The 16055-nt window shown below is 44.2% G+C and overlaps 1 protein-coding gene across 1 annotated transcript in view; it reads left to right on the top strand.

Annotated features, from left to right (window-relative positions):
• Window positions 1-16055, top strand: part of CSMD1 (CUB and Sushi multiple domains 1) — a gene marked incomplete at its 5' end in the record, with an annotated part of 688146 nt that overhangs the window by 508673 nt on the left and 163418 nt on the right. The window contains 2 exons of the mRNA XM_047855978.1: window positions 2369-2578; window positions 13209-13397. Coding sequence (XP_047711934.1) covers window positions 2369-2578; window positions 13209-13397 — 399 coding nt within the window. The remainder of the gene's footprint in view (window positions 1-2368; window positions 2579-13208; window positions 13398-16055) is intronic.

The following is a 16055-nucleotide window of genomic DNA, read 5'->3' as shown; positions in this document are numbered from 1 at the left end:
CTTTTTGGTCAGATCCATGGGCCATGATGCAAAAGAAGACTGTGTTTCTAACTCAACACTGGGTGAGGGACTAAATCCAGTACTGATGTGTACCTCGCTAAGTGGCCAGGAGCTCAGCTGCCACAATAATGTTGAGGGAATAGTTGGGAATTAAGGGACTAAGGGAGCCCCTAGTCCTTCCCTCTCTCTCCTCCCGTCTTTTCTTCCTTCCTTCTCTCCTTCTGTCCATCCTTCTCTCTCTTTCCATCTCTCTCGATCCCTCTTTTCTTTTCCTGCTGCTAAATTTCTTTGAACCAGCATATTTGCTAAATTTAGAAAAAAAATTAACACTTCATTGATGGTTCTTCAACAAAGAGAAATATTTGACATTTCGAACTATTTACAAAAATGCTTTACATTGATGGCGTTGCTCTGTACTCCTGTATGGATGTGACCTAGGGATAGGCAAGCCAAAGACAGACTGGGATCATCCTTCCCTGGTGGCTCTTGTGCTGCTAGTTTATAGATTCAGAGTCTGACACCTGGATTTCATTACTTGTTCTAAAATGGTCCTAAGACTTGGTTGACGGGTTAAAGCTCTTTCCCCTTAGACAGGATTTTTCTCCTGCCTTTTGCTTCCTCAGCCCCTTTCTGAAGTATCCTATATTTTTTTTAAGTTTTTTTTTTTTTTCCAGTAATCTCTACACCCAATGTGGGGCTTGAACTCATGACTCAGATCCGAGAGTCACCTCTCCTGATGAAGCCAGCTGGGCACTCCTGAAGTTTCCCACATTCTATTCCTTCCTTCCTCTGGCAGTCAAGGTTGAACAAATTTAATCCAATCTTGCCCAATGAGAACTGGAGTATCTCCAGCTTTCTGAGATTGTTCGTTCTTGTACAGCACGTTTTCTAAACCAGGAAAGTGAGCTCTTTGCCCAAGAGACATGGGTGCAAATCTAACTCTGCTTGTCCTGTGCTGCACTGGACATAACACCTAATATCTCTGAGTCACGTTATGATGATACCAGTAAGGACTTTGCTGGGTAACTGTGAGAAAAATGTCGCTTGGTAACGTGCAGCTTCAGCTTGATAATTGGCCTCGCACTTCTGTCCAAACAGAGGGGGCTGTGACGTTCTGTGCCTCCTCATGGTTTTCTCTGTGGTAGATGACACTGTGTTTCTTGGAAGACTATATTTACTCAGTTCCTGTATCTCTCTCTCCTACTTGACTTGAACTTCTCTCATGCTTTTTTTCACTGAATTCTGCTTTTGATAACTGTATTTCCCATCAATACCCGAGTAGATGTGTTTGCTTGAAGTTTTCTCTGCACTTAACACTAAGTAAGGCCATCCATGAAAGTATTATCTTTACTTTTCCAAACCTAGAAAACATGGGTCACTATAGGAGATGACAAGCAAAAATAAAGCTCTTCTCTATCAAGAGCAGATGAGCCATAACACAAAGTAAAGCTTTTCTGACGTGTTGGGAGAATAATCTGTAATGGCTATTGGAATTCTCAGTGTAGGCTTTATACACCTAAATTAATTACATGGATTTATGTGAACACCGATGCCTTTGGAGTTCTATAGAAACTATTTAAGTGGCTTAAAATGTATCAGCATCGGAGTCAACTAGATTTTCAAAAATGGCACAAAGTCATAGCAAATCAGTCTAAATCATTCTGATTTTTATTTTCTTCTAAATTATCATCGACCTCTTATCTGGTACATAGACCAATAGGATCCCAGTGACAGTGGTCACTTGGACACTCTTGGTGTGTGAACCGTGCCAGGGTATGAGATTGAAGTGTGGAAGTCACGGTGGGGTTTTAGATTGGGTTTTTGCAAAAATCAGTCATTGGCTTTGTGTGCATAATGCAACTGAAGTAATCACCTGCTAAACTAGCCAGTCTCTTGTGTCATGGTATGACCATCCATTTGAAAGCCACTTTGAAAGGCTGTTGCACTTTTTTAAGACCCATTTCAGCATCTTTCCTGATAAAGTTGCAAATTAGCTTATGGATGATCCAACATACATACAATTCATTGCCAGACGAAATCATTGCCGTCCTTGTGAGTACCAGTCATACTCCGAGCATTATGCCTGTATATTTCTGTGATGTAATGCTAATAATTGTATTTGACAAAGATGCGGACTGCGAGACATTAATTACGTGAACAGAGGTCATACAGCCAGTAGGTGGCACAGGTGACACTGAACCAACGTGCGTTGTCGCCCAAAATGTGTGCTCTGCCACTGTGACTGCCTTGTTCTGCCTCCCAGAGGATCGTGCGTGGGGACACTGATGCCATTTTAATCACTTTTGACACACGTTGCCCTTATGCATTTTGATGTTAACTCTCACTAATTTTGCCTATTTTTTCACAGGTGCGCATATTCAATTTCTGAATTTTTCTACCGAAGCTAATCACGACTACCTTGAAATTCAGAACGGACCCCACCACGGCAGCCCCATGATCGGGCAGTTCAGTGGCACAGAACCCCCCTCCTCCCTGCTCAGTACGACACATGAAACGCTCATCCACTTTTACAGCGACCATTCCCAGAACCGGCAAGGGTTTAAACTCACTTACCAAGGTAAGGAATCAGCAAAAACCCAGATTTATCTCTTTCACTTAAACTGAATGGAAATAGCGTCCTCCCCGACGGGTTACAGAGGTGCAGAGCTGGAACCACTGGTTCCCCGACTGGTAACGGACCCGGGGCTGCTCACACGGCGTAGACGCGGGCAGAGGGGTCAACGGGGATGGGGGCCACCGCACTGTCCTCACGTCTCCCCACCAGTCATGCCCTGCTGCGACCCACATCACACTCCTGAGCAGCTGGCCCCGCGTCACGCACACCTCCCCATCTGTCACGGTCCTCTGGCCGCCGGGGCGTCGCGTCCCCTCCGGACGTGCCGGCGAATCCGGTCACAGCGGCAGCGGGGCTGGAGGCGTGTCTCCTGCACCGGCTGTTGTCAGAGCTCGAAAATAATGGCTGAAGGTATCAGTCGAGTCACTTCCAGTTACGCCAGGAAGAAAATCCAGTGAACCAACTCCGTTTTTAAACCCTCTGAACGCGAGACTTGAAGACAAGTTTGAATCAAGCCTCATCCAGCCATTTTTGACAAGAGAAAAAGTTCAGAGTTTTCATTTCATACCAGACGATTTAGCTGGCGTTTCTTGGTTATCGTTAAATCCTACGAAGCTGGAAATGTCAACACAAGGGCTTTTCGTTTTTAAAAATCTTAATTAAATCACTCGCTTTCTTTAATTTCATCGACTGCCTTTGAAACCAAGGCTTTTACTGTTTTACTCAAAGATGACGCATTTTATGTTGAAGTTTCAGACATTGGTACTCAAGTTGTTACTTAAATATAAAATCTACACTTAGATTTCCAAATCTGGGGTCTCTTAAGATACAAAACCCCAGTAGGAGGGAAAGAAAGGCTGGGGCAGGGAGGAATGCGGCAGGAGACGTGGCCAGAATGTTCTTGATGCAGGCGGTGTCCTTCATTGCTTCCCGCTGTACCCCATCCCCCTCAGGAAAGCGTCGCTTGCACACACACACACACCACATCTCTTTAGATATGCATTTTTAAGTTTATTTATTTCTTGAGAGAGAAAAGGGGAGGGGCTGAGAGAGGGAGAGGGAGAATCCCGAGCTGTCAGCTCAGAGGCCCACTTGGGGCTCAGACTCATGAACTGTGAGATTGGGACCCGGGCAGAGGCCCAGAGTCAGAAGCTTGACCGACCCAGCCACCCGGTGCTTCTATTTATGTGCAATTGTCAGTGTCCCTTCGAGTCCCGTCTTCCTTCGGCTCCCACTTTTTTTTTTTTTTTTTAATTTTTTTTTTCAACGTTTTTATTTATTTTTGGGACAGAGAGAGACAGAGCATGAACGGGGGAGGGGCAGAGAGAGAGGGAGACACAGAATCGGAAACAGGCTCCAGGCTTCGAGCCATCAGCCCAGAGCCCGACGCGGGGCTCGAACTCCCTGACCGCGAGATCGTGACCTGGCTGAAGCCGGACGCTTAACCGACTGCGCCACCCAGGCGCCCCTAGGCTCCCACTTTCTAGGAGACATTGAAGCACTGTCTGCACCACCCGTCCCAGTTTCTAAGACTTTCCCCACCTTCTCCTTCCCATTCTCATCCAGACTCTGACACAGCATCGTGTCCAAGTGTTTTTTCATTCCAGCGGCCTTCCGTGCTGCTATACCCCCCACCCCGCTCCGTGGCCCGTGTTCTGTGGTAGCGTTCGGTGGTGTCCCCGCCTCTGTCCCGGGGCCCTGCCCCCTCCCTGAGGGTCCACACAGTCTCTTGGCGATTCCGCTGCCCCCCACCCTCACCCCCTTACTGCTTCTTACATCTCTGGGCCTCGGTCGTGCTCTTCTGCCGGACAGCCGCACGTGCAGGGCTGGCCGAGCCCCAGCCGCTCATCACCCCCTTTCCCCCAGTGTCCTCAACGCTCCTGCATTCGAAGCCTGTGTGGTGTGAGTGCTGAACGGCCTGGCTGCTCCTGTCCCCGATTCCAGTTCTGCGAGTCCCGGGGCCGGGTGTCCCACTGCCACTCATCCCCTGGGCATCGGGCTGGCCCGTGAGCCCTGTGTGCAAAACCGAGCACCCGGTTTCTTCTCCGGGTAGGTTCCTCTTCCAGCCTTTCCCATCCCTCTGAGGACACGGTGCGCATTTGAGCTACCCGCTCCAGCTGCAGAACTGGCGTACTCGTGACCCCGTGCCCGCTTTCCGGGGGACGTGACCCCGTGCGTCATGACTCTTGCCCCAGCTCCCAGTTGGGTAACATCGCGCAGTCCCACCAGATGCCGCCACGCATCTTGTCCTCACCGCCCTCCTCTTTGTCCCAGAAAACTGTCAGACCCTTCAAAGTCCTACCACGTTCGTCCTTCCCACTTCTGACGCTGAGGCATCAACAGCCCCTGTATCTAGAATGAAATGCAGAACGACTTCAGCCTTGGTAAAGTGACCCTTTGGCCGAAAGGATTATTTAGTGCCCCGGGAGAAAAGGTCTCCTGCAGCAGAAAGAACAGCGCTCTGACCATAAGATCAGCGCGGGTCTCGCGGTCCGGGAGTTCGAGCCCCGCGTCAGGCTCTGGGCTGATGGCTCAGAGCCTGGAGCCTGTTTCCGATTCTGTGTCTCCCTCTCTCTCTGCCCGTCCCCCGTTCATGCTCTGTCTCTCTCTGTCCCAAAAATAAATTTAAAAAAAAAAACGTTGGAAAAAAAAGATCAGCGCGGGTCTGGAGGGGTGGGAAGAGGGGTTTTCCTCTACAGGGAGGAGCGGCAAGGCTACGGGGGCCTGGGTCTGGGAAGTGGGTGAGCAGGAGAGACCGTGGTGGGTGGTGAGTCAGGAAACGTCCTACCCGGACAGCAGGCTGCCCGCGGAGCGCCGTCTGCTGGCTGGGGCTCGGGCGCCCAGTACGACCTGGTAGGAGCAGAGACCAGTGTTTTGTTCTGGCTCGTCGGTGGGAACAGGCGGTGAAGCTCACCATCTGGGAGACATGATGAGATGAGATGAGAATCTGGAGGATTCGTGTCTTGTCCAGCCACAGGCAAACGCGGGTGTTCCTGACTCTTCTATAAGTGGCAAGGGAGGGCAAAGTCTTGGAAGCAAGGCATCTCCTGGCGCGTGTGCGTGTGCGTGTGTTGGGGGTTCTCTCACCTTCCTGCTGGAAGGCTTGGCAGGTGTCTAAGGGAGATGTGGCTTTCACCTCAACACACCTCTCTCTGTTGCGTCCTCTTCACCTGTTTGTACGCTGAACTTGAAACTTGAATCGTAGTTGCCGTGAATTCAGTGCTTCTCTTTCATATTTTTGTATATCTGGTGTACACCCTTTACCTAATTCTATTGAAGTACATTTTATTAAAGTATGAACATTTCATTCATGATCATCATTTTATTTATTTTTAAAAGTTTCTTAATGTTTATTTATTTTTGAGAGAGAGAGTGTAAACAGGGAGGGGCAGAGAGAGGGAGACACAGAATCCGAAGCAGGCTCCAGACTCTGAGCTGTCGGCACAGAGCCTGACGCGGGGCTGGAACCCACTAACTCTGAGATCATGACCTGAGCCGAAATCAGACACTTAACTGACTGAGCCCCCAGGCATCCCTTATTTACTTTTTTTTTGAGTTTATTTACTTATTTTGGTCAAGGGGGAGGGAGCGAGAGGGAGGGAGTGCAAACGTGTAGAAGAGGGACAGGGAGACAGAGAGGGAGAGAGAGAATCCCAAGCAAACTCCACATTGTCAGCACAGAGCCCGACGCAGGGCTCAAACTCACGAACTGTGAGATCATGACCAGAGCTGAAATCGAGAGTCAGCCACTTACCAGACTGAGCCACCCAGGCACCCCATGATTGTCATTTTAGACTTGGCTATTACATGGTGACCTCCATTGTTCAATTGGCATGACCTTAATGTATGAGTCAATAAGAAAAATATACATAATTACACATTTCAAACCATGAGCTGACAATTAAGTGATTTATCTCACTTGATCCCGAGAACTTTTGAAAAGTCTTCCCCACTTGGAATATTCTTAATACTGTATTCAAAATTTAACTTCTCTCTCCTTCTTGGCCTGCAAAACTCAAGTACAAATTCCCATGATTTATATGGAAGTTCTGGAACTGTATTTTATCTTACTTAACTCTAACCTCCACAGTTCGAAAAATATTTCTTGTTTTATCTCTCTTGATATTTTCCAGATAGGGTTATTAAGGCCATGTCCACATAATTCTAAGCTATCAATTACTGAAATCCAAAAAGAATGCTCTAAAATAAACACACAAACACACACATACACAAAGTCTAAATAAGAATTATCTAGACAGCAGCTCATAAAGTTTCTGCAGTTGGCTAACAAAATACCTCAATTTTTAATTGTCAATATTTAGATTAGATTTCATATAGTTTGTGAGATACCCATAGATCCACTTTCCTTTTTTATCTCACAGTGTCAGAATCTGTAAACATTTGGTCAGTGTTCACATGTAGGGACAGTCCCCTGAAGTGTCATAGTGATGGCCCCTTTCAGGGTAGAAAACCAGTGACTTCAAAAATTTCCCTTATCCCCTGTGAGCTTTGAACATTGATGTTGTCTGTGCGGCCTTTAAACATTTGATTTCGCGAAGCCTCATCTAGGCCACACATCTGGTTGGCTGAGCCGAGCACATGTTTTATTTACGTGACGTCTGACTCTGTTTAAGTATCCATGCTGAAAATAAATAAATAAACAAGCAATTCTTAAACAATATATTTTTTATTGTAGGCAGTGAGTTGGCTATAATTGAGAGCTACAAAAATAAATAAAAAGAATGAGAACGTGAATTTGAGGTGCCCCAGTTTCTTGAAGGTCATCATATCTGACAGGGATGGATGGTACTTAATTAGATTATCGGTGTTTGTCATTTTGTAAAATGTATTAATTGGCAAAATGACACAATTCTGATTCGAATGTCACGTCAAAATTCCTAGGTCCAACTTGAGATTTAGAAGTTAAGCTCGTAATTAAAAACTCATAAGAAGCTGCATAAATCATGCAGGCATGTCTTGTCATTCTCAACGATGCCTGGTTGTGCCCCTATTCTTAAACCTCGTCGTTTCTTTATGGCTGTAGAAAGGTTAAAAATGTTATTAGTGGCTGTCGCTGTCTGGAAGTTACATGACTTCTACAGAACTTGGAAAATGGAAGGTGGAGAGTCGTGTTGAATAAAATTGAGTTCATGTACCCTATATCTAAGCCAAAAACTGAAAAACTGATGGAAGCCTAAAGATATTTATCAGTTCATTAGATACTGGAAAATCTGGTGGATGTCACAAACATGACTACGTGACCCCACTGGCTGTCCCATTAAACACCTATAATTTAAACACTTGATGCCCTATTGCTTGAGAGTGATAGGTGTAATAGTTCTTTTCCTAGAGCCCAACAAAGGATTCCCTTACTCTTATAATATTGGTCTGGGCTTATTGGTGTCTAGATTTTCATAATGTTTATGAAATTGGGGCCATTAAGAATTTTAGCGACTCTCTCTCTTCTATTTTTGGTTTTTGTAAGTTAACATTTGGAGAAGTTAAATATTCTCCTCTGTCTCTCTTGTTCATTCTTACATTATAATAGAATAGTGTAATGCCAAAAAGCTTAAAGGTAACTTTAAGTACTTTAGGCATAGGAAGGAAAAATGTCTTCTTTTTTTTTCGAAGTTGCACTCTTTCTTTTTCCTTTTGCTGCATGTACTAAGCACCTTTATTTTTGTATTTTAAAAATGTTTTATGTTTATTTTTGAGAGAGAGCGAGAGACAGAGTGCGAGCAGGGGAGGGCCAGAGAGAGAGGGAGACACAGAATCTAAAGCAGGCTGTATGCTCTGAGCCATCAGCGGAGAGCCCAACACGGGGCTTGAACTCACAAACTGTGAGATCATGACCTGAGCCGAAGTCGGATGCTGAACCGACTGAGCCACCCAGGCGCCCCAAGCATCTTTTTTCTTCTTTAAAGATATGTTGAATCCGCTTCTCCATTTATTCACTCATAAAACTGTTGAATTTAAGTGAATTGAATCTATGAGAAAATAGGCTTTAGTCTGTCGACAGTAGATAGTGATCCTTCCCCTGTAGGAGGAGAAGCAATCAAACCACCTTCCTGTGCAGTGAGCCCGGGAAGGGTAGCTTGTAGCTGGTTGTGTAAACCCACTGCCCATTCCTTACGGACACGAACACACTTGTCTGCATGAAATTGATGTGCTTCTAAAACTGAGTTGTTCTTTTTCCTTTGACCGTGATACTCTGAGGCACCTTGAGCTAACAAGAGCAAGGTCGGGTCTACTCTGTCCTTTCCACCCGTCTGAGTGAGTGAATCGAGTTCTCTGCAGGAGGCTCCTTAGACACATCAAAGTGCTTAAAATAGCAGACAACTAATAGTTGTGTCAATTCCCATCCACTCTAGGGCAACCTGGTCAAGATGGAGAAAGTGCCTCCAGTGGTAGTCCATGGGCTACACTATAGAGACTAGGCAGAGCCTGCTAGGAATTCTGTCTCCCTCTCTCTCTGTCCCTCCCCATCCCCCCTCTCCCTCCCTTAACATAAATAAGTGAACATTTAAAAAACTAAAATAAAATAAGAGTTTTTCCACAGTGTAAAGGTCTTCACGCAGAAGGTCTGCCGAGCACCCACCCGCGGTTGCTCAAAGCACAAGACACGATTGTAACCACAATTGGGAGCAAGCGACTTGGTCAGCCATCCCCCAGCCAAGGCTTTGGGCTGCCCCCAGAGCATGGGGTTGGCTGTCACCTCGGGGACGATGTAGGTTGGCTTCACTGATGGGTATGGGGAGTTCAGATAACCAATAAAGAACGTTCAGTCTCACTGAGGAGCGAGAAACAGGGTCATATCCTTGTTACAAAAGAAGACAGATGTGCCATTGGAGCCATCATAACGGCCAGTCTGGGACACAGGGAGCATCCTTGTGTGTGCACTTCGGGAATTCTCTGGACTGCTGCATGTGGCTCTGTGGCTCCTGGAACCCCCTTCGTTTTTCCAAGGAGTGGGAAACCAAGCTCTTGAGGGAGGATTCAAAGTCACATTCACACGGACGCTGATGCAAATTAGAGTGACCCTCCCTGTGGCAAGGCTGTGAGGAGACCCGTGTGAGTTTACACGTGGTACCTGCTGTTTCCCGTGACAGTTCATTAGGAATCTCTATGCACTGGGGCACCTAGGTGGCTCAGTTGGTTGAGCGTCTGGCTCTTGGTTTCCACTCAGGTCATGATCTCACAGTTCGTGAGTTCAAGCCCTGCATCAGGCTCTTCACTGACAATGCAGAGTCTCTCTCCCTCTCTCTCTGCCCCTTTCCCGCTTACACACTCTGTCTTTCAAATAAATAAATAAGCTTTGAGAGAATTTTAAAAAAAGGACTCTCTGTGAGAGCACCCATCCGCGCTTCCCACTGTTTTCATTGGCACCCCAAGGGCCCTGCTAAACCATGGCTAGAATCTTTCACTGACGACGGTGCTCCGTTGAACGCCGTCTTGATTCTGCTCACGTGGAAACCGCCATCCAGTTTTGATGTATATTTATATACATATATATGTATGTATATATAAAGGTTTTATTAGTTGTACGTGATACATTAGAGGACCCATTTCTCCAGCAGAGTTTATTATGCTTCAAGCAAAACAAGCGTGAGAACGAACTGCTGATTTCATTCTCAAGGAGTATTATAAAGAAGGAAATTGGTCGACAGTTGGAGCCCAGTGTGGGATTCTCTGTTCTTTTCGTGAACCTGCTTCTGATAAAGTGAATTTAAGCTCAGATAACAACCTTGCAAGCACTGTGGGTATTTGCTAGGCCATTTGGCCCTGGCTTTCAGGAAAAGGCCGTTTTTATGGCTTTCAGGGCGAGGTGGCCCTTGGGGGAGGCGGGTGACTGGCTGCGGATTTGCCACGCTGGCCCCGGAAGGAGCACAGTAAGGAAACGAAGAAGTAGACAGTGTGTGTTGGTGCATGTGACAGTGTAAACGTGTACAGGTGTGTGTGTGCATACGTGTGTGTGCGTATGGATGTGTGAGTGTGTGTGTGCATGTGTGTGTGCATGTGTATGTGTGTGCAAACATGTATGGATGTGTGAGTGTGTGTGCATACATGTGTGGTATTTCTGCGTGTGTGTGTGTGCATAAACATGTACGGATGTGTGAGTGTATGTGTGCATACATGTGTGGTATTTCTGTGCGTGTGTGTGTGTGCATAAACATGTATGGATGTGTGAGTGTGTGCATACATGTGTGGTATTTCTGCGTGTGTATGTGCATAAACATGTACGGATGTGTGAGTGTATGTGTGCATACATGTGTGGTATTTCTGTGTGTGTGTGCATGTGTGTGTGTGCATAAACATGTACAGTTGTGTGAGTGTGTGCGCATACATGTGTAGTATTTCTGTGTGTGCGCATGTGTATGTATGTGCATAAACATGTACGGGTGTGGGAGTGTGTATGTGTGCATACGTGTGTGGTGTTTGTGTGCATTGTATGTGTGTGTGTGCATGCGTGTGTGCACAGCGCGTGCACCTGTGTGTTCATGCACGTGTAGTGCAACGAGAAAAAGACGTGCCGCTTGGTTTTGGCTTTCTGGTCTGACGTTCCCTGTCCTTACACTCACCGGCACAGTTTTCCAAGCTTCTGGTTTTCAAATAGGATGCGGTAACATTCCAAAAGCAAGTAAAAATGAGAGACTTGCCACTCTGATGCTTGACGTACTTTCCTTCCAGACATGTTTTCCTTTCACTCAGGTTTGAATGCTCTTTTCTTTGGAACAGTTATAGATTTATTTCCCCTTGAAGTCTGCTACTAGGCAGGAGCTTTCAACAGTAAGATATTTTACTTATGAGATGCAGAAAACAAATTTGGAAAACACCTCTGTAGAACGTGCAGCTATTGTCTTTATGCTGGATTGGAAATGCCAAAATTGTGAGTTCCAAGCACTTTTTCTTTGGCAAAAGAGGGCTAGAGCTTTGCGTTTTGTTAATAATAATTGTGCTTATGATGCTTATTGATCTGGAATAAATCCTTAAATAGGTGATTTTTCCTTCTATTGTCTCAGGAATTTCATGTTATAATTTAGCTTCACCAGAAAGGAGTGCCAAAAACTCATTACATAATGCTAAACTGTTTGACTCTGTATAAATAAGTTATATCTCCATACTGAGTCATCAAGCCTATGTGTCAAAAGATGGCATTGAGTTAAAAATACTCCTGCAAGCTTTTTCCTCTTATTCTCAATGGATGATAGGTGCAACTCCCTATAATAATAAAGCGCATTACAAATAAAATGGAATAAATGTGTTATTAGCACATCACAGTTGATAAAGCCTCGTTGCATAAACCACGTCTGTGACGTCCACTCTGATCTTGTTGAGGAGACAGCCCTCGTCCTGTGCTTGCACAGTGGACACCAGAGGGGAAGTCTGCAGCTGCTGGAGATTCACGGAGGCCCCATTTTTTCAGGGGGGGGGGCCTTTGTCTACCTCCAGGTTCTTCCTGGTATCAGCCCCCAGAGGAGCCAGCACCATAAATGACTCCAAGAGGCTTAGAGACCTTTGCCCCGGTACCCCTTCTGATTTCTGCTTCTTGCCTGCCGTCAGTCATTAGCTGCTTATCTGACTCTTGTCCAGAGACATCCAATTGCAAATATAAAAAGAAGGAAAGCCAAGTAAAATGTGAACTGAAGTGAAATTGTGAAATAAAGGGATTTTTAATCTGCTGACTACAGTGAGGGTTTAACCATGCTGTTAACATTTCTAAATTTATCTCACAACATTGGAAGTTGCAAAGACACCGTATCAACTGCACAGTATCCTTATTATGTGCAAAATATAAATATGTATTATTTACTACATAAACTAGATTTTATAAAAAAAACATTGTACAGATAGTGGTTGCTGGTACAATTTTTCTATGGGCTCTTTTTTTTAAAAAAATAAGAAAATGAAGTTGATTTTTATTTAAAACTTTTTTGTAAACGTTTATTTATTTTTGAGACAGAGAGAGACAGAGCATGAACGGGGGAGGGGCAGAGAGAGAGGGAGACACAGAATCCGAAACAGGCTCCAGGCTCTGAGCCATCAGCCCAGAGCCCGACGCGGGGCTTGAACTCACGAACCGCGAGATCATGACCTGAGCCGAAGTCGGACGCTTAACCGACTGAGCCACCCAGGCGCCCCTGAAGTTGATTTTTAAATTTTATTTGTAACAGACAATTAATGAACAAATCAAAACATAACAACTCCATATTTCCTAGTTATTAACCCTTAGAATGGAGTGCGAGTATAGTTCGCTTCTAAATTAAAGGGAAATTAAGTCCACATTCACCTGACATTCTTTACAGGCAATTTTTATTATCATTTCTTTTACCTTTTTAAAAAAGTCAATTCATTTCATATACTTTTTTTTTCCCTAAGGTAAATGCTGTCAAATTTATATTTGGTTTGTGCTTCACTACTTCTAAAGCACACAGTCAAGTGTTTATTAATTGCAAGTTGTTTTAATTCCGTTACTGCTACTAATTGTTTTACTTAGATGGTAAGTGGCAACTTAGAAAAGATACTTTTCAAAACTTGCTGGAAACATCCATCTTAATAAACTGCCCATGATCCCAGGACTGTGAATTCCATACTAACCTAACTTCTTACATGAGCTTGATTCTGTCCGTTTCAGCCTATGAGTTACAGAACTGCCCGGACCCACCTCCTTTTCAGAATGGTTATATGATCAACTCGGACTATAGTGTGGGACAGTCCATATCCTTTGAGTGCTACCCTGGGTACATTTTAATCGGCCACCCAGTCCTCACCTGTCAGCACGGGATCGACCGAGACTGGAATTATCCTTTTCCGAGATGCGACGGTAGGTTAACCGTTCTTGGCAATAATGTAATTTTCCATGTATATAATAGTGCATTAAGTGATTAAATGGATGTTTTAGAGAATCTGTTCACCTATTCAGCAAATATTTATTAACGATCTATTATGGTAAACTCCTTCTACCTAGTGTCTCAGGAATATCATATGCCAGTAAGTTAAAAAGATGAACAAATAGGCCTTGCCTTCAATGGTTGTCGTAAAGGAAACAGAATAATAAACACACATTTATAATGCGAAACCAGACATAAGAATTGCACGAAGAAGGATGGCATTTGCTTGGGAAGTGATCAGGGACATCTTTATGATGGTAGCGGTATTTAGAATTACGATGGTTCCACCAAATTACGGGATTAGTGGAAGGAAGAATGCTCGTTCATTTTACCCTAGATGTTTTTTATTGTTTAACTTTCACAGTTATCATGTATTGCTTTTGTATTTCGGGAAATGGGTTTTGTTTTTTAGTGGGCATTGGAGCATACGGACTATTTTGCTACTCAGAGATAGGGCATCAGAGGTAGAAAGAATAATGAAAGCAAAGACATCCTGGAGAGACAGTCGTAGGAAAGTCGCAGCTCAATAGTACATGATGATCAGGGTTTCTCTGGAGGGCTGGGAATCAGCTTGACCGTCGGTGGTGATGGAGGGAAGTCTGGATTCATCAAATAGCCCTGGTCGGAGCAGAAATCACTTCTTTAAAGCTTCTGTATGGCAGCCTGATTTTTTTTTTTTTTGATGATTTCAAAATTTTTGTAATATCAAGTTGAAGTTAATACATCAAGCATGTTGTTCATGAAGAAAGCATATGAAACAAAACTTACTGAAAGTCTAGTATTCTAACATTATAAATACAGTCCCTTTGAGTGAAAAAAAAAATGAAATTACCAACTCTGTGGTCATTTGAAATGCTAAACATTTATATCCCAGGGGGCAAAAGGGAACAGCAACTCGCTGGGTTTCTGTTTCTACTGAAAAAGTGAAAACAAACAAACAAAAATAAACCGAAAAACAAAACAAAACAAAACAAAAAAACACCACCAGTGGACTTCTTAAATTAGATTTTTCACCTGTATTTTTCTATTCTATGTTATTGTTTAAAAAACTATGAAAAGAAACTTCAGCTGTATTTTAAAAAATCCTTAGTCTGATGCAAATTTAATAACATATAGAACAGCATTTAAAATTTTTTTTTAAACTAAATATAGCAGTAGCATATCTGGTGCTTTTTATTAAAACATTTAAGGGACTCCCCAGGGGCTCAGTCGCATAAGCGTCTGAATCTGGATTTGGCTCAGGTCATGTCTCATGGCTCGTGAGATGGAACCCACCTCAGGCTCTGTGCGGACAGCCTGGAGCCCGCTTGGGGTTCTCTCTCTCCCTCTGCCCCTCCCCGACCTGTGCAGGCTCACCAGCTCACTCACTTGCTCTCTGTCTCTCGAAATGAATAAATAAACCTAAAAAAACTTTAAAAACCTTTTTTTTTTTTTACTATTCTCCATTTAAAAACTCATATTTTTTATATGTATAGAATACTTGGGATTGTCATGATTAAACCCTTTTCTTAATTGGAATTTTCCCCTGAATCCTTTGAATTCATCTATGCACGAGAGACTTCTTGGCTTGATATTAAAAAGTAGAACTAAATCGTTAATTAGGCTTCATCACTTTTTCAAGCGAAGTTTTCAAATATAGAAATAAATGCTGGCTTAGGATTATTTTGTCAGCGTGAAAATAACAAAATACATTGTTTGTGACGTAGCTTAAAGGGGACGCCACCTCTCATAATGACAACATGATACGTCATACTACCCAGAGCTGGCCACACTGACGCAGAAGTCCTCCAGACATCCAAGTCTGCCCCGGGCTCCTGACAGCACCTGAAAATAGATTTGTCCCCAAGCCACCCTGAGGTTGGAAAACTCACTGAAAGGACTCACAGAACTTTATTATATTATATACTCTATTATATATAGTATTATCTATTATACAATAATACAGCTATTACATACTGTGGTTGTGGGTTATAACAAGGAAAAGACACATTAAAATCATGGGAAAAGATGCATAGAGTACGGGAGGATGCACCCGTCTCAGAGCTGACTGGTGACAGTGTCTTGAGGAGCTCACCTGGGTGTTGGTGCCCAGAGATTTTCATCCGGGCTCTGTTAGGTGGGCAGGACTGATGGCTGGATTGCCCAGTGGTTGGTGTCAGCTTCCAGACCAGCTGACATCCTGTGACGCAAAGGCCCCACCTTCGGTCACGTGGCTGGTACTTCCTGCGTGGGTCGCCCCCTCCTGGAACTATTGAGTACGACGCTCCGACCCCCCAGGAAGCAAAGCCGCTCCTATCGGGTGTGCGGTAAACCCCCTCCCAAACAGAGGGCTAGAGCTCTCCAGAGGCAAGGTCAAATGCTTTACTGCACGAGCATCTTTACCGTCGTGTCTCTCTTCATATCTATAATGTCACAGAATAAGACAAAATAAAACATAAGATTCCTATAAAATTATATCATAAATTACATTTTCTAAGCAGCGTCCAATGTGTGTTTAATATCGTCTCCATATTGGATTAACTTCCAAAAAAACACAAAATAAACGGAGGATATTATTTTATAACAAAAGGTATTTTTACGTGGGGAAGGTT

This window comes from Prionailurus viverrinus, chromosome B1 (genome assembly GCF_022837055.1).
Source record: "Prionailurus viverrinus isolate Anna chromosome B1, UM_Priviv_1.0, whole genome shotgun sequence".
NCBI lineage: Eukaryota > Metazoa > Chordata > Mammalia > Carnivora > Felidae > Prionailurus > Prionailurus viverrinus.
This window is presented reverse-complemented; position numbering and strand designations above follow the sequence as displayed.